This window comes from Hoplias malabaricus, chromosome 10, assembly GCF_029633855.1.
Source record: "Hoplias malabaricus isolate fHopMal1 chromosome 10, fHopMal1.hap1, whole genome shotgun sequence".
Taxonomy (NCBI): Eukaryota; Metazoa; Chordata; class Actinopteri; order Characiformes; family Erythrinidae; genus Hoplias; species Hoplias malabaricus.
Genome location: NC_089809.1, coordinates 25,149,915 through 25,169,953, shown reverse-complemented (window position 1 = coordinate 25,169,953; position 20,039 = coordinate 25,149,915). Strand labels below are relative to the sequence as shown.

Genomic DNA, 20,039 nt, shown 5'->3' with positions numbered 1-20,039 from the left:
CCCTGTGAAGGACTAGCACCCCCTCCAGGGTGTATTCCCCGCCTTGCGCCCAATGATTCCAGGTAGGTTCTGGACCCACCGCGACCCTGAATTGGATAAGCGCTTACAGATAATGAATGAATGAATATTGGAATTTGACCGAAATTAAAAAAATATGTTGTGATATAAATGTTGGCCATATCACCCAGACTTAAGCTCGAGTGATGTTTGTAATCCAAAATTAAATATCTAATACCGGTCCCTGACATCACTAATATTTTCATGGTGGAATGTAATCAAATCCTCACTACCTGCTCTACTAGATTTTGAAACATTTATTTCCAGAAGCAACCAATTTGCAGCTACATCAAAAATACAAAATATTTTTATTACCTTTAATTACAGAAAAGTTGGTACAGTGGCCCAACAGATAACAGGCCCAACTGCCAGTAGCCTCCAGGACCTTGGGGTCCTTGATGTGGCTTGGACCCTTGATGCTTCACTGTCTGTGAAGAACCTGGTGAGTGGACCGGTCCGAGTGTGTGAGTGACTGAATGAGTGTGTGACGAACCCTTGAGAGGTTACAGAAAAAGAATGCATGAATGAATGTCTGAACAAATGCTACGCTGTCAGGTGTCCACAAGCATATAGCCATGTGTTGCATCTGCAGATATTAATACATAATTATTTATTAAACTTAAACATCTTGAGTAAATCTACCTGAATTTGTCTTGCTGAGAAATGTATGTTTTTTTCTGTAATGATATAAATGCAGAGAAAGAAACAATTGCAGGGTGTTTACTACAGTAACCAAACAGTCCAGAGTATTTAAAATATGTCAATAAATATTGGTTTGTAGTATATAGTGCTTATGTATGTGTATCCAATGCTTAATGCTTCGTTAAGCCCATATCTGCTAATACTGATATGATTCCCATATTATCAAGCATTCTCAGTATCAGTGGTCAGTATAACAACAAAGTGCATAATAACTGGTCAATGAATGATATGCTATCACATTATGCTGCACTGTTTGTGTACGTATTCATGCACAGACACTGGACTATTCCGCTCTGTGTAAATGGCCTGTTTGTTATTGAGAAAGACTGCGTAATGAAGCCAGATGTCAGAGTTTCGCCACCTCCCCATTCCAAAGGACCAGGACATGGAGCCCTTGCCTCCTTATGATCATATGCACATAAAGGCACCCACCAGGTGCTTTGATGTTCCACATTATTAGCATTTAGGAAAGCTGAATCTTTCATCAAATTTTGTTGCTCGGCTCAGTGGGGGGCCGTTTAAAGAGGAATTACAATCAGCTGCATGCCAAATGGAGGTGGATGTAGGTCTCACAACGAAGTCTTTCTAGTTCTCCGTGTGTGTGCTTGTGTATTTGTGTGTGTGTGTGTGTGTGTCTTCTTTCACTGGCTGTCCTAATATCTGCTATAGATTTGGCCAATTAGCACACTCCGGCCCATTGTAATTCTGCCAAATACCACAGAATTCCTCATAAAGAGAATTCAATTAATTGCTATTTTGATGCTGTTTGTGCCTCCCTGATGATGTATTTATCTCTGAGCTGTTTAAATTTCACTAGGAATTATGTTCATTTACATGCAGTTCACTGTAATCCTACTCTATCTTTTTTAATGAAGTTAAGGAGATTAAGGCAGATTTGGCTACAGACACTGCGCTCCATGGATTCTCTGTCATCTTCCCACAGCACTCCATAATTCCATTTGTGATGTGGATCAATGAGATTAAAGTAGATGGAAATTCACATTTAACACACTGCTTCATTTGAAAAGGTACAACCTTAATAGGTTTCCTATTGACAACAAACAAGGCTGTGCAGGAAAAAACTGTACACTGTAAGTAACTAAAAGTCACTAGGTCTTATTGAAGGACTTGTACAAGATAAGAACAAATCCGTAACTCCAAATATATCCTTTGATGACATTTTATATCATTTTGATGAATGTTTCGAACTACAAAAAGACTGTGAGAATTAAACTCCCTTTTTTTAGTAAAAATATAAATTAAATCAGAACAAAACAGTCCAACTGAAAACAAGCTATAATAGGTTTTCCTTGTAAGACTTTGCCTTAATCTTACAGTACCGGTGTTCTGGAAGAGTGGGTTCATTCACTTAAAGGTAATCTGATACCACAACAAATGATATCTTTGCACATTAAATTGTTTTAAGTGGAATCAATGTCTTATTTTTAATAAAGGTTATTTTTATTTTCATTTTACACTGTCAAATAATGTGGTTCAAAGCGTTAATAACCTAGACTAGAAACATTATTTACAAAAACTTAATAACAATTTATAAATGATAATGACATTCATATTGAGATGGTTGTAAGAATACTATGTTAATCATTTATTTATTTAAATTGTATATGATTTATTTAAATTTCCAAGATATAACGGTATAGTACATTGCAAACTGTTTTAAAAATGTTATTTTGGTAGTGTATTTTTCCTTAAAATAGTCCATAAATATATATATATATGACAATATATATATATACAGTGAAGTACATATAAAACTAGCAAAGTTTTGCTGAGGTCTGGGGCGCTCCAGCTAGTACGAATTTGTTAAATTCGATAAACGTTTAATTCAATTAAGTATTATTTAGCTGGAATATGTGAATGCTGTCCATAATTTGTGTGGAGGTGTTGAACACAGAGATGAAAATAAAAATGCAATTATATACTCTAATGTATAATTAGTTATAGTTAGAGGGGGCTTTTTTCCAAACCAATAAACAGTATTATATAAACAGGTTTCTCTGTCATTTCTCAAATGTCTACAGTAATATACATCATGTATATTGTGAAATGTAATTGCTAGAACACCACCCAGCTCTAGAAGGCCTCCACATCCCTCAGTGTGGTGGCCCAGGGCTCTACTGCTGTGCCATGTCTTCAGCCACATGTAAGATCAAAGACTAGCTTGATGTGTGACATATGACCAAGGTTGCCATCGTGCACGAGGAGAAAAGAAAACAACAAAAAGACAAAGATGAGCAGTCAAACAAAAGGCCTGTGCTGGGTGTGATGTGCGAGTGAGGAGCTGAGGCCTACAGGAAGCACTGTCATGTTGGTGGAGTGCAGCACACCCCGGGTTAGCCATGAAACTGACATGAGGCCCTGGGGGAAGGTTTCTCCCTCAAATATAAATACCTCGGAGAGGCCGGCCGAACGCTTGCAATAAACTCATTTGTTCCTCCAATAATGAAGAATGACTACCCCCCGCCCCACACACATACACATTCTTCCTTTTTGCCACATCTGTGACTGTTGCCATGGCGACCCTGTCTTACCTCATGGCTTCCCGAAGTGCTCCGCGCTCGCTCAGAGTCGTGTGTTTGATGTCATCAAAATTGTTCTCCAGCTTCACGCAGCTCTGAGAGAGAGAGAGAGAGAGAGAGAGAGAGAGAGAGAGAGAGAGCAGAAAAAGAGAAATAGAAGGATAGGATGAGAGAGCAAGTGGTGCTATTTGTTTGGATGTTTGCGTCTGATGCATTTCATTGATCGAGGCTATTACACAGGCTTTGAACATAATCCACTTCAGTATCATCACCGAGGCTTTTTTTTCCCTCTCCCTTTCATTCCCTTTATCCACATGCAAATCAAATTGCCACGTACTTCCAGAGGCTGGCCTGCACCATTCATTAAATGTGACACTATCACTTCTGGCACGGTAGAAAATTTCGGAGTTTCAGGGGCCGGCATGCGGTTGTCATGGCAATCGGCCTCTCCAGCCCCTGACCCCTGGAGGTAAGTGCAGGGCCGGAGAGAGGCCTGCTGGTATTGACATGCGGGTGATTAGTGAGAGGCGGCTTTTACCTCTCAGCTCCACTGATAAACACTGTGTTCTTCTCTCATAGAGCGCACACACACACACACACACGCACACACATAGACACAGACACACGCACACACCCTGATCCCCTTCTCACACTCAAGAGTAGGAGTCATTATCTCTGATAACCCTCACTGACAAACAGTCAACAACTCCTATTGCACTCTGTGGGTCACTAAGCACACAACAGGATGGCTAAGTAAAAAATCAGGGCATAGTTGTGAAGTACTGTGCAAAGACCATCTACGCTGCATCGATGCCAAACTGCATTTTCAATCTTTCTAATGAATGAAGGCTAACTACCGTGTCGATGTGAAACACAAGTATCAAGTAAAGTATTTTAGCTTTTGATAATACTTATTTTAACATCACAAATACTTCTTAAATTATTAATGACGAGGGTCATGTTCCAAAGAAGAGAAAGTGCTAACTACTATTATATTTGATAAAAAATACATTTTAAGGCAAATAAATAAAGAGAAGTCTTGTTGTTTGAATGCACAATGCTCGTTAGATACTGTTTCTCATGAATTGCTATTTATTTCTAAATAAAGTAAACACTATTAGATTTTCTTTAGTACGTTCACATTGGAATATATTTGTAAGGGCTGTAGAAAGTGACATAGAAGAAAATAATTAATATTACTTTTCTCTTAAACAATACTTTAAATAACCCCATTGCAGTCAATGAGAATAATTCATCACTACTCCAACACTTGCAATACTACATGTTTGTCTGAGTGAGTATATACCGTAGTTTACAGCTCCTTTCACTTTAAATGCCAGTTACTTGCTTTATGAACGCACCAACCATGACGTATTCAAAGGCTAGATATTGATATGTGAAAGCCAAGGCACAGTAGAGTGACTTTTATTTTGCTGATGTAAATAATATATATTTCACCCAAGCAATGTTGCTGACGGTGTTGGCAATGTGGTTTTAATTCAGGAGAAAGCTAACTCACTTTTCCCAGTGTTCCAAAAAGGGCAACAGCGGGTTGCAGTTAGAAAATAAATGCTCACCAATTTTTTATTGATAACTAATCTACATGATTACAAACAAAGTGCAAGTCAGTGTTTTATAAAATTGAATTCGCCCTGCTTCCTCCGCTGATGTCTTCATCTAATTGAGTGGCATTAACAAATATTTTGTTTCACGTTATTCAAACAATAAAAAACACAATGATATGGAAATTGATAATTATTGCAGTGTCTTGGCTCATGGGTGACATGGTATTATTACATTCAGAAGCAGCGGGACGACGCTTGGAGAATATGTTGCGGGGGCGACTCACATTCACGTGCCCTCACAACGTTTTTGATTCTCCAAACAATAACTCAATAATATCATTTATATATATATATATATATATATATCTGATTCATAGTGCAGAAAATGAAGCCTGCATATCCATTACCTCTCTCATATAGGGCACGAGGCAAACAGTCAAATGTAACAAACGCTTTGAAAATGGTTGATATAAAAATGGTGAGCTGGAGGAGGCTGGTGGGGGTTTCGCAGTTGAAAAGAAAATAAAGACCTGCAGTTATGCTTGCAGCAGAGACACATAAGATCAAATGGAAGAAAATGGATCTGAAGCTTCAGCTAATGCACATGATTTGTAAATGTTCAGTTCATTCACATGCGCTGTGTGTGAACGTCAACACATCCACAGACCTTCTAAGATTCAGATTCAGATTCATTTGAGCTAATGGGAAGCATTCACAGAAATGCCGCCTGTATGTGATACCGCTTTTAAAAGATTTAGTCATCACTGAGCCTTGCCAAAAGTTATAATCACGGGCTATTTTACATTTAAATGAAAACAAGCCAAAAGAATATACTAATTGCAATGCTGGTACTACACTACACTTCCAAAAGTTTGGAGACACACTTTATAATAAGTGGATACAGCTATTAGCAGACACACATCTTTGGTTATGAGCACATAGCTTGTTAAAAAAAAAAAGAAGGCTTAAATTTACCTCTGGGATCAATAAAGTATCTCTCTCTCTCTCTCTCTCTCTCTCTCTCTCTCTCTCTCTCTCTCTCTCTCTCTCTATCTATCTATCTATCTATCTATCTATCTATCTAAATGGGGCACTGTGGAGCAGCTAACTTGAGACACAACTTGAGAGGTCACAATGCCCAGCGCCAGGCCTGAGCTCCTTTGGCCTGTAGAGTATTGGACCTGTGTTCTCTGTAATGATGGAGTACCATTACCACTGGGATGAGTCGGAGCTGCGTGTTTTGTGATCCAGGTTTAATCATCCATCATCAGTACCTGACCCCGCTAGTGTACTTTTGTTTGAATGTCATTAGATCTTCACAGGCAGTGTTCTCACATGTATTGTAGCCTTCCCAGGAGAGTTAAGGCTGTTAATGCTGCAAAGGAGGAACAAGCTCCCAATCAATACTCTTGATTTCAGAAGCAATGTAGGATAAGCAGGTGTCCACTAAGGGTTTTTTTTTGGCCATGCTGAGGAAATGTCTTTAATAAAAGCTCATGACAGTCTGAAATCAGCCATTATGAGTAAAAAGCTACTCCAATTATTACTGGGCTGCTAGTACAGTACACAGCTAGCTGAGCAGGCATAAAAAGCCCTTTGTGTATTCCTTTGTACATTAAGAAGCATGGAAATGTGCTGAGAGGAAAAAAAAGACTTATTAGGGGTTTCTATTAACATCAAACCCCAACATTATTCATGTAATCTCCCTCCCCTTCACCAGGATGGCTTAGACACGGAAGTGTTGCCAGTGTAATCCTTAGAACTGCTGCTAAATCCTATGAGAGGGGAGTAGAAAGGGGGAAGCTGTGGGATTATGGGTGGGGGGCGAGGGCTGTCTGTTGTGTTCCAGCTGATAAAACCCATCGATCACTAGTGCCCCGGCGCCACCCCATCCCATCCCCCGCCAAGCCAAAACCCGACCCTCCTATATATCCGCGGCTGAGCAGCAGGCTGGCATTTGATCAGGCAGGGCAATCGATATGCAGGTTGATCAGTGGCATGTAATGCTGCCAGGTAGTTAGAGATAAGTAATCAGCCAGTTTGCCCACTGTTTCACTCACCAGTCTACCCTGCTACCTGTTCTACAGCTGAGCAACTGCAGCCGCCAGGAGAGCCCCCTGTTGGCCGTCAGCAACACAAGAGCAGGCTGAGGGCAGGGTTTAGGCTGGCGTATTATGTCTTAAAGAGTACATCACTACAAAATCATTGCCCTGATTTGACAAGCACCTTTACAGTTGTCATAATGAATAAAGTGAGACAAACTTCCTTTTGATGCCTTAATATATTCCAAGGAAAAAAAAAATTAATCTCCTCTTTTATAACATTCAGATGGTTTAATGAGCAATCTGTCTTCCGATCCCTGGACTATTAGAGGCATGATCCATTTACTTTTATCTGAGAGTGATGGATTGGAGCATTTGTTCTTCATTTTACTCCATCTATTTCCCTTCAACAGTGGCACATAAACCTGGCAACGGAGCTGATGCCGCCTCGTTCATAATGCTTCATGAGAGGAGAGATGATTTCACACGCAGAGATTAGACTGCAGCCACTGGGCCTGCTGCTGTGCGTCTCTTCCTTTCTAATAAAGATAAAGTATAACAAGCTTGCAGTGTTCAGCACTCAGCTACCAACAATAACTAACAATACCTGGAAAATTTTATGCTCTGCTGACACTGTATTATTTTTAAGAGAACCAAAATGACACAGTGTGAGCGTTTTTAGCTGACACAGGTAGCATTCCTTGTGCATTATTTCTAAATGCACACAATGAAATTGGCACGGAAATGGTGCCTGATTTGTGATCTTTTCAGTGCATTTTTTTATGATTTTTTTAAATAGTGCACTGAAATGTTCAACTGTTCATGTGAGCTTTTTGTGCATCTGAAAAATGGATTATGTCAATGTTAATAAAATATGAAATTACGGCATTAATAACATTGGTCATTTTTAAGGAAATAAACACATCTTCTTTGATTGACACTTTTATGCTTCAAGTCATGGAATTGTATTGTAAAATTGAATTATATTGTATTTATTACCAAAGTACAGCTTGAATGATCAATAACCCAAAACTTGTGTTATTATCATTATTATTATTATTAATGTTATTAAAATCTGAGAATTTCAAAGAGATTTAATGCAAGTTGCACAAGTTTATGTCTCACCTGATTCCCATGCTTTGTTATGTATTTAATCAACACAATGGTAAAACTAGTTTCAAAGTCAAGGCAAGTTGATGATGGTACTGTTGAACTTCTCTTAACAGAGTACAGGATTATACATATATACCCACACACACACACACACACACACACACACACACACACACACACACACAACCTTGGCTGTGACCTGCTGCTGCAAATGTTTCAAGAGGCTATTTAAAATATTTAAACGATTTCCAGAAAGTATTTAACTCTTTTCCCCCCATGCTCACTTTCATTGTGGCTCATTAAAGCGATTACCTCTGATGTCTAATATACCTCCCAGAAAGTGTCCAGCAGCAGGGTCCAGGCTTCAGACAGAAATCAGCAAGGACTATTAGGAGAAAGGGCAGAAGGAGCCACACACACACACACACAATAACTCACTGTCGCTATGGAAGTGTCACACTCATCCTCTGGCTTGTATAGATGGCTATTCTATGAGGCGCATCTCACTAAAACTCTGGGGGATTTGGAGAGAGAGATTTAGACATCCTCCCTATGAACGGCACTGATAAAGGCACAGAAGTCATTTCTTCTTTCTCCTTCCCTGTCTTTTTTCTTTTTGTTCTTGAGCAGAGAGCGGAAAAAAAAAGACCTTAGCTCCTGCACCTTGCAAACATACCTGCCCTTCACTTGCAGCTTGGGGATCATAATGCAATCTGGAGACTCATTAAATTGGATTAGACCGTACAGGCAGATTATTAAAACCAACCCATCAGTAAACAGCAGCGTTATCTTCAAAAACAAGGGCACTTCAAGTGTGTCTCCTCTCCCCATCTCTTTGCACCTGCTGCAAAACTTGTACTTGTTTGTGTTTGGTAGATTATCTCGGGCTCCAACCTGTGCTATTGAAGCAGAAAGACAAATATTGGTAAGCCTCTGGTCAGCTAATAGCTTCAGCTCAAACTGGGCTCTGTAAGGGATGACGCCTGCGGGGAAGTGTTGCAAAATTACCTCGCTGACGACGTGCCCCCGAGCCAGGAGGAGGCAAGTGAAAAATCCCAAGCACCTGGGCCCTGACAGACCAAGATAACAGCTGGCTATAGCCACCATATTTCTCAAGAACTCATTTGGAATCTATGGACATTCGCTGTTCATAGATTCCCTATAAAATAAAGTTTACAGCCCCTCCAGCATCCTGGAGATTCCACAGAACAATTATGACGATGCTTCTGGGCCCAACAAAACTTATTTTAAGGATCACTAAAATGGTCATTGCCTTTTCTTTACGAAGAGGATAAATCTGCTTCAGCTCGATCAATACGGGGAAACTATGTTATCGTCACTGGCTCCACAGACTCAGCATTCTGATAAAGGGACTTACAGTGTGTATTGGTGAATTGATGCTGAGAAATGCATGGCATGAAAAATAATACTCCATGAGCAATAATCTCTGTTTTACTGCATGTTCCCATATACTTACAGTAGTTCAGCTCTTTCCGCTACCAGTTTATATCAGAGGTGGCCTGATTATGAGTTTGTACACTTTATTTGTTTACACCAGTGTTTTTGCAGTCGATTTTTTATTTTGAAAATCAGTCACCTTTTTTAAAGATGAGTGCTCCATTGAAAGTAAGAGGAAAGCGACTGTTTACTACGAAGAGTCGTGCATAATTATGCTCTAACACTGTGGTATAGCTGTAGCAGCCGCATACAAATATAGTCCAAGTGTTTTTACTTAGCTGTTTACATCTCATAAATCAGCAACACTGACCAAAAATAAAAATGCTACCTCTGCCAATTCTGATCAGGGTTGATTCCTATCATACATCCCTTGCCTATATATCCACACAGATGGGTCAAAACAGCATGCCTTATGCTCTAAAAGGGAAGGACACACCTGATACTGTACATTTACTGGCTTCATGTTGAGTCCATAGAATAGCCCACATTAATGAAGTAAATCAAGTCCCTGATCCATTGCCATTGATTAGAATGATGAATTAGGCAGATTTGCTTAGCAACAGTGCAGTCAGTGGAGAGGAGATAATCTCGCCTACAAAACACCTCCATCTTGTTTTGTGTCTACATCAAACAAGCCGAAGTCTCAGTTGCCTTAAAGGACAGACGAGCACTGTGGCCACCTGCCAAAAAACAAACACTTCAGCTGCACACTGGTCTTGGGAGATATTCCTGAGACTTTGACAGCATGTGCCTGGAATCCTAAGATAATTGTGTTTGAGTGTGTCTCTGTGTGTCAGTGTGGCTGTGTGTGTTTGTGCACGCGTGTGTGTGTGCAAGTTGTCTGTATGTGGCTTATCCTTCTTCTTCCCCTTACAGTAGCATTGTTTTAATATGGGCATGAGTATTGTTCATCTATTGTTCTGTGTTACACAAAGTTCCCAGAATGATCATTTTTCATTGTATCTTAGCACTTGTATGCGCAGGATTGTGTAATAATATGCACATCTTTAAGATTATAACAATTCTGTTACTTAAAAGGTATGAAAACTGATATATTTTCCACACTGCTGTGCTATAATTAGCCTTTTTAGAAAGAAGTGTTTAGGGAATGCTTCTATATTTTAACATGCAACTCTGATGTATGTGGTTATACATTTTGTATTTTTGCCCTTTGCTTGAAAAAGAGGGTACTTTGATTTTTCAGAGAGTCTTCACTTTAATCATAATTTCTTTTAATTGTTCTAATATAATCATAATAAATTCTGCATTACCCAACATCACATTATGTTCACCAAGTAAAAGAACACTTTATAATCTAACATTATATTATAAATCAGTTAAAACATCCATCCCTTGTTGAAAAAACATAAAGAAAACGATCCCTAAACACTGTGTGTGTGTGTGTTACTGTGGTTTTCATGTGGTATATACAAGAGGATTTCTGAGAACAGGTGAAAAGTTAAAAAACAGTCACATCACATAACCTCACCAGACGGGGTCCACTTCCAAAAAAACAACAGGGGGTCTAAATCTGGAAGCAGCAAAAATCCCCGTGTTCCACTGCTCTTAACTGGTCAGTTCGTGTGTGTGGGTGTGTGTGAGATGGATCAGACATCAGTTTGCTTGGCCGTGTGCTAAGAGTCAAAAGTCAAAGGTGAGAGAGAGAGAGAGAATACTCACATCACAGCCTTTCTCACTGTTCCGCTTCCAGTGTTTTTTCTCAACTTTTCTGGATGAAGTAGAGTGGAGCGTGGCATGTCTTTTCACCCTTGGGTTGAGGGCCAGGATATTCTACAGAGAGAGAGAGAGAGAGAGAGAGGTATATGAAAACAATTTCTTATTTTTGGCATTCACACCAGAAAAGATAAGATGTGTAAGTGTGTGTGTGTGTGTGTGTTAGAGAGAGTGAGTGTGTGTAAGTGGGTGTGTGTGTGTGTGTGTGTGTGTGTGTTCTACACTCTGAGGTATGAACATAGCGAGAGCTTTACAGTTCAAGGATTCAGAGTGCTTCAAAGGAGCAGACGAGCATTTCTGATGCTTGTCCCTCTCAAACAATAAAAAGTTCAGGCTCATTTCACTCAGGGCACAAGTGAAACAACTGACCTTGAAGTCTCCCCGTGTCCAAAGCATCCCCTCAGAAACACAGCCCACAGGAGCAGCCGCTCGTCTAATCACACACCCTCACTCCCAACACTGTTAACCAAGCCATTTCCCAATGCATTTGTATATCAAATCATTCTTCAACAACGTTCATACCAGCGTGCAATAACTGTCCATTATTCAACACAGAGATGTTTGGAAACAAACAAATACACCCTTTACTGGCACTTAATGCTGAGTTCCAGTGCTGTTCCAAGTCCTTGACACCACAAAGGATGATAAGAGCCTTCCAGGCACAAATGCATTATTTAAGGGAGGAAAAAATCAGCTGAATGAGTGGAGGAATGAGTGGTGGTGGGTTTTTTGGTGTGTGGAATTTTTTTTTTTGTGTTAATGATTATCATAGACTCCCAGGTGCTGATCAGCCTTTGAAGGCGATCAGGGTCTACCTAGGTGCCTCCCCCTTTCTGCAATGTCCTTCTCTAATACTGCCCTTCCCCCCTCAAATGAGATGCCCCTGTTAACACCCTGCACGGTCCATCGTCCCGACAACAAACAGCCGAGCCATGTAACCCTCCATTACAATCAACAGTGCCCCCACTCAGCCTGGACCAAGTGCTCGTGCCGGCGGGCGTGGAAATGAATCTGTAATCATGTCACTCGCCACTGTAGCACATTAACCACACACTGCCCACACAAATCCACACTGTACTGAGAGAGGCAATCACACAAGAGAGCAGCAGAGAACACGAAAAGAGACAGAGAGAGAGAGAGAAAAGCAATACCCAGCAGATCACTCTACTAAGGACTTTTGTATGGGCTTTTGTAAGCGCAGCTACTCATCTCCCATGCTGCCCAGAACACATGTACAGGGCTGCAGTAGCTTTGCCATACCTCCACACAGACATACAACGGTAGTGAAAGCAAAGGCATTTTTCTACATTCCCTTGTTGTTGCAGAAACACAGCCCAGCTTTAATCCCACCGTATAAAGCCTTCATCCGGAATATTCCCATTGACAGTCACCCTAAATAAATCCACTGTTCCTCATGAGCGCCCACCAAAGCTATACATTATCTTTTACATTCCGTTCTGTTTTTTTCTCCTTTTCTTTTTATTTTACCCCCCGCCAGCCCCTGCCACCAGCAACCCACCTCAATTAGTGTCCCGCAGGCAATGTGACAACACATAAAGCTTTGTCTTTTCATATTTTCACAGTAGGCTGGATGAAAGCCCATTTCAGATGGAGGTATGTGGTGTTAAAAGGGCAAGCCGCCGTTTTCTCTAACCTGGCTCTTTCCTGCAGAGTGCCAGCCACCTACATCTCATGTTAAATGAAATGTCCCACTTTATGCAATGGCAGACATCATCCTATTAATTCTTTAATTTCACACCTAATAAAATGTAGTTAAAGCGCCGCGTGAGCTACATATTGAAACAATAAAAATACACCTCTTCAGGTTTTATTGTGTGTTAAGGACTGCATTACTTATCCATTTTCGTATAATGTGGTGTGGATAAGCCAATATATTCTTTGGGCAGATCCTTTAGGTAAACTAGAGGAGGTAATGGCATGGTTGCTCAGAGGAGGAGAGCAATGCACTCTTGGGTTCCACTGACTACAATCAGGCTGAGGCAGCAGGAGACCAGCCATACAAAAATCAAACAGCAAACACAATATACAGCAGCAAACACAATATACAATAGCTCATCTCTCTGCATTCACCTTTACTGAAGCACAGCGCAGTAATCACTGGTGTTGTTCGCTGCTCATGAGGCACATTGTGTTGACCACTACTTAGACATCCCTCATTTGGCCGGGTTGTTTAGGGAGATTAGAAACACTGCTGCCCAATAGGGAATGAGGCACAAAAGAAGCCATTAGATTATTAATTAATTTAGGAAACTCCCAGGGAGATGCAGGAATAAAATCGGTGTTGCAGTAAAAGTGATAACAGTTATATGATAAATTAGATGATAAAATGTATGTATTTTATTATAAATTTAAAAACGTTCAAACTCCATGGTTCTTAATTAAATGGGCATTCCGACTACTTGGCTTGGAGCAGTTCTCAGTACAGATGCTTAGACATAGCACTTTAGTGAAATTTCATCCACGTTTAAGTATTCAATTCTTATAATATAAGACTACAAATGTCAGAATGAAATTAAGGCTGGGTGTCTTAGAACAAATGCTACCTTACTGTCACCATGCTATTCTCAAACGACCAGAGGTCCTGATTTATACACGATTAACCGAGCAGTTCCTTTGCTTGAAAACAGTGTCATTTAAAAAAGCCAGTCCATTTCAAGCACCACAATATTTTGGAGACTAAAATGTATAAGTCTAGATTCAGAAGATCAGATTCTCACATCAGATCATTTCACAATTCTCTGAGATCTTTCAATTACAGACTAATATTTGGGGGTATTTAATATTCACTTTTAGTTAAATAAAAAAGTGCTGCATTCATAAAAAGATATAAATAAGTGAGTAAAATATTTGTATTTTTTAAAAATATATTCAAGTAGGAAGAAAATTAAGAATGCACATTGTATATTGTGTATATCATATTGGTGTCACATCTGTATCAGACCAATATTTCATAAAAATAGGTTATATCACTAAAATGAAATTAATGTTACAATCCAATTGCCATATTTTGCATCAAAAAATATTAATAAATAAATAAATAAAAATTCTAACAGTTGGTAGCAGTTAAGGACTGACATCCAATCAGCCTTCTGTGCAAGTAGAATGTACTATATGTATTTTATATCCACTAGTTGTAGTTTACACTATATATGGTCAGAAAATGAGTGTAAATCTGTCTTTTCATGATACATGAAGTCATTAAGTGTTCTAGAAGCGCTGATGATATCTAGGATATACTCAGGAGACTGTCCTGTGATGCAATTTTTCACAGTAATGATAACATATTGTCATCCTGCCCACAGTTTTTTTACATGAATGCAAGACGCTAAAGGCTTAAATGGGTGTTCATTGTGAGTCCGTAGCTGGTAAGCAGAAGAGCAGACTGGCCAATGAAATTCTCATTATAAGTATATTAAAAAAAAAGCATCTTTAATATATTAGGCAAACATTTCTCTAAATGTTTCCTGCCAAACGTCTCTGTGGCGAGAGCAGACGATTTAAATGAACACACTCTCTGAAGTGCCACCTTTGTTTTTCTTGTTCCACAAGAGCCTTGCATCCAGCCTCGTATTGACCCTCTCTCCTCAAGTGGAAAATGTAAAAGAGAAACAGATTCATGTTGCAACTGGGCTAAAGGGAACACTAATGATGTTTGACAGAGCTTAATCTGCCCCTGCTACACAATGGTTTAAGTCAAGGGAAGAATAACACATTCAAAGGTTCCTGTCAAAGCCAGAGGTGCAGAGGAGATATGGAGAATATGATGTATCACGTGGCAATGGGAAGCACGCAGTCATTTAAAACGTACTAATCTGGACTTTCTCCCTCGTCATTTAAAACAGGGCTTATTTAATGAGCATGTGTCCTTCAGTGGGATGTCAAACGTTATGCATGGCCACCAATGAGATCGATAGCTCACAGAAGACAGGGCATACATCTGTACGCTTAATCAATACTGCATGTACTGCAGAGCTGTGCTGTTATTTCAGTGATTCTGCACCTGAAGGAGAAACAGTATTTGTAGTATAAATTCTAAGGCTGGACACTCATTGCTCCCGTTGCTCTGCGTGTTGGCCTTTCTCTCTCACACACAAACATGCAGGAGACTTCTTTCCTTTCCCCAGGTGGACTCTCCACTGCTTTGCAGTTAATAAATGTCAGAGGCATGCACTACCTAAGACAGACATAGATTTTTTCCCCCAGTTATTGAGAACTCCTTTGTGGATCCCTAGGCAAACAGAGACTATGCGCATTATCAAACAATATTTAAAACACAAAACAGCCCGATCTCCCTGTTGTTTGTGTGACCTTTCTGGTCGGAGTAGGCCGCAGAGGCACCGAGGGATGGGGGGGACGGGACGCGTGCTCGCTCGGCAGCCTTTTACCAAGAGCCCATCTGCGTGAGCCGCGTCTGCCTCTATCACTCTTCACTGATCACACGCACCCGAGCAGATGGGAGATCAATAAGCACCTCGGCCTCAGCCAAAGCATGCAAACCCCGGCCCCTCGGAGGAAATCAGATAGGGGGAAGTGGATGATGGACAAGGGGAAGTGGCAAATCAAATTCAGCTGCAAGCGGTAATTAACGAGAGGATGATGTGGGCACACAGTCCACTTTACACCAAATGCACCAAACTGCATTCTAGTTCAGGAACGATTATTCAGTTATCGATAACTTCAGAATTCATAAATTGCCAAACATGTTTCCATTGTTAATTTTTTTTTAGTACTTTCAAAAGCCCATCTACCACCATTTGATATTTGTCAAAGGAATGGTAAAGTAGTCACACGGTCACGGACAAGTTTTAAAATGCTTCATTTAACAAAAGTAAAAAAATGTGTAATTATATTTTGATACAATATAAAGAACAGCCAGTGTTTTAAAGGACGTCAAATATTGAAATATGATTAATAACAAGAAAATGAAGGTTTTGTCCCAGTAGCAAGGATATGCTCGTCTGACTTGGCCTTCCATTGGGGCACAATGTTGCCTTCATCCACTTGAAAAGAGAACATCTTGGCATTGATTCTGGAGGAGCAGAATGGTCAGTAAACTGTAGCTTTCCCTCTATGCCAGTCTTCTGAGTAACTGAGCTACTCTCCAAGGACAAGCAGTTCTGTAAGTGATTTGTCAGAAGGAGCTCAAACTTACATTTACAGGAACACTCACTCTCTGAAACTCTTTATTGTACATTACGGATGTTCATTACAGTTACATTCTAAACTGTGGTTCTGTTCAATTAGTAATGTTTATCAGGCGAATTGGAAAAAACACTGAGAATATGGCAGCTGTCTTCTTGTCCCATTACTTACATTACCAGGCATACTCCACCTATTCCAACTCATTCTTTAGCTTAAAATACAACATATTCTATCAATATAATTATTCATATTAGTACATATTTATGCAACTCGAATATATCCTCCACCTAGGAAATAAAACTAGCATGTTAATATGTGGAGAGGTATTACATTAGGTCATATATTTATTATTATCACTGACATTCATTATCTGTAACCGCTTATCCATTTCTGGGTCGCGGTGGGTCCAGAGCCTGGAATCATTGGGCGCAAGGCGGGAATACACCCTGGAGGGGGCGCCAGTCCTTCACAGGGCAACACAGACACACATACACCTACGGACACTTTTGAGTCGCCAATCCACCTACCAACGTGTTTTTTTTGAACTGTGGAAGGAAACCGGAGCACCCGGAGGAAACCCACGCAGACACAGGGAGAACACACCAACTCCTCACAGACAGTCACCCGGAGTGGGAATCGAACCCACAACCTCCAGGCCCCTGGAGCTGTGTGACTGCGACACTCCCAGCTATTATTTGTTACTCACAGTGGCTTAAAATGATTGGCTCGTTTAAAGAAAGTGGAATGTTCTTCAGGAAGAGAACCTTTCTTCACAGTTTTCAGACCAACGATTATTAAACAACTATCTGTCCACTAAATTAACAAGATATCAACATTTCTGGAGCCCTACTGCATCTGCGACAAGTAAAGCTGGTTTTCTCACACTCACTACATAAACTCTATACATTTCCTCCAGTGATATACGCAACCGACTAATTAACCAATACATGAATAACTCAGAGTATGGCAAAATCAAATTAGGCCCAGAGCACAGCCCCAGAACACGACTGATCTGCCTATTTTTGCCCAGGCTTGTTTCGAGGTGGAGATGCATGCCTGAAACATTCATATGGCTATTAGCAAAGCGGTTGGGCTTGCCCTTTCCCTGTCTAATCAATAGCAGCACCATATTGTGCAATAAATTACCTTGACCTTCCTCATCCCCTCGACCAGACAGACCTCCAACAACTTAGTATGCATGAGGCATCTCTGCATTTAGCATGCATGAGAAGCACAGCTAAAACTTAACTCCTTCCTGCATTAATCCCCTGCTTAAAAAGAAAATTATTTACGTCTCAGAAGTAGGGAATAGTTAAACATGAGCTGGCAATCCACGCACTCGGTCTTCTGCAGGGATCAATAGAGGAATTTCCACATATTGATTGGCCGTTAGTGAAATAAAGCGTTGGCCTGCAGGTCAGCAGTATTAAATATAGGCCCCAAACATCACTCAGTCGCTTTATGATTAGAAACTTGACACGAGACGCGCAGGTAGCTATTAGGCACCCAACAAAATATTATCTGTGCACTGCATTATAACATCAAATACTTTACTGTCAGTTTTATATCATATATTATGCAAAAACAACATCACCAATACCTTATTCTTTTCATTTATTTATGAAATGTTGATCAATAATATTGTGTTTCAGACTGTTTCAGCATTATTTTTAATATCATCTTATGGTTTTGTTAAGCCTTGGAATATTATTTTATATGGGCTATATACAAAAGTGCTGTTGTTGTTTTTAAGTTGCTGTATGGAAATGTTCTTTATGCATGTACAGTATATTCATTATTCACTTTATTACAAACACTTACAACTCATGAGGTGCACTTACATTACATGCTTACTACACAGCTGTACAATTACAGACTGGAGCTCATCTGTTGTCACACACAATTTGTCAGCCACACACTTATCCATTCATCACGAAGGGCTAGAGGATGGCTAACACAAATGGTGCATGGCAACAGATGGAATACACTCTCTAACTCATTTATTTTAAAAAATGCTATTTTGAAAAAAAAAAAAAGCAATCAGTGAGTGTAATGAAACATCTATCCTGAAGAACCTGAAGGGTTGGAATCCTATTTATTTCAGCAATTATTTTCAAATTTGTAAATTAAAGTGCTTATTATGTTCAGTCGAAATTACTAAATAATGCAACTCATTCAGTGCCTTTAAGATGCAAATGACACCTGTCCTTAATGCTTGCCCTGAAATATGCCTCACTGAAAAATGTCAAGGCTGAGACACGCTTTATAACTTTAGCATGAATGGACAGTTACATGTAAATATGCAAAAACGATGAAGAAATCAAATCGGTGAATCAGCACTAAGTAGTTACAATTACAAACTACCATTTTAGGGCCTACTGAGCGACCTGCCTGTCACGCCCTCGTCCTGTCCGGTCTGTTTTCCCCGCCATGTGCTCCCTCTTGTCGGACACTTCTCCTTGGTTGTGTCACGTATCCAGTTGTTTCATTTCTACATCTCATAGTCGTATCGCTCCCTTCAGTTTGTCTGTTCCTCGTTTTGTCTCGTCCATGCCTCGCGTCGTTTCCTCTGTCATTGTTTTGTTTCTCCGTTGTCATAGAGTCTCAAGTCTGTCTGTTTCTGCTTTCCCTCATTTTGGTTTTTGCCCTAGTCTCAGTCTCTGTTTCGTGATTCCTTTTTGTAAATAAAGTTTATCTGTGTTTTAGCGTATGCGTCCGCCTCCGTTAGTCCGCCCTCCGCGAGTTCCTGACACTGCCCCTGTTCGGTAACAAGAAACACTAAGAGAAAACATGAAGTGAAATCACATGTTCTTGCAAACTTATTGTCCATGTTCTTCTTCATTTCATAAAAGTCCATGGAAATCACATCTGTGAAGCTAATAAAAATTCAGCGCTTAATTTAGTTTTGCCTTATTATCATTAAAAAAGCACATCATCACAGGGGCAGGAATCAGAACTTTGACACTTAGACCCCGTCCACACAGATCCATTAATTTTTAAAAAATAATGATGTTTTTGTTTGGTTTTGGCCTCCTGTCCACACAAAAATGGCATTTTAGGTCACTGAAAACAGAGGTTTTCAAAAACGCTCTCCAAGCTGGAGATTTTTGAAACACCGTTGTCACTATTCTTGAGTGGACGAAAGAAACCACTTCTTTTCAGAAACACTGATAACACAGAGTGTCTGTTTCTGGCTGAAATGCAAATACCTCCTCACACCCTCTACAGTGAAGTACATAAGTCATTGAACTACTATGTACATGCAGCTAGCACTAGATTTCAGATTCCCATATATGAATAAAAATAAATGATGCTGTTTTAGAAATATATAATGCACTATTATGGTCTAAATTCAGTAATTTCATGACTTGCATAGAGCACTCCATAGACGAGTGATCTGGGCTTAACACCTGTGTTTCTCTCATACGTCATGGTGTTTTGACGCCTCTCTTTGACAGGTACTATGGCACCATACTGGACTGGTATGATAATGCAGCCATTTTTTCATATGGACGGGGTTATTTTCGAAAACGAAGATAGGAAAATCTCAGTTTTTAAAAATAAATAAATCAGTGGAACGGGGCCTTAAAACTGACCTTGTCTATTTTGCAAAATGATGGTAAACATAAACATAAACCTCTAAACCACACAGTGATGAACGGCAT

General features: G+C 39.9%; 1 protein-coding gene across 1 annotated transcript in view; it reads right to left on the bottom strand.

Annotated features, from left to right (window-relative positions):
- dpyda.1 (dihydropyrimidine dehydrogenase a, tandem duplicate 1) overlaps positions 1-20,039 on the bottom strand; it is a 162,106-nt gene that overhangs the window by 133,160 nt on the left and 8,907 nt on the right. Inside the window, 2 exon segments of the mRNA XM_066683080.1 lie at positions 3,312-3,394; positions 11,158-11,268. Of these exon segments, the coding sequence (XP_066539177.1) occupies positions 3,312-3,394; positions 11,158-11,268 (194 nt within the window).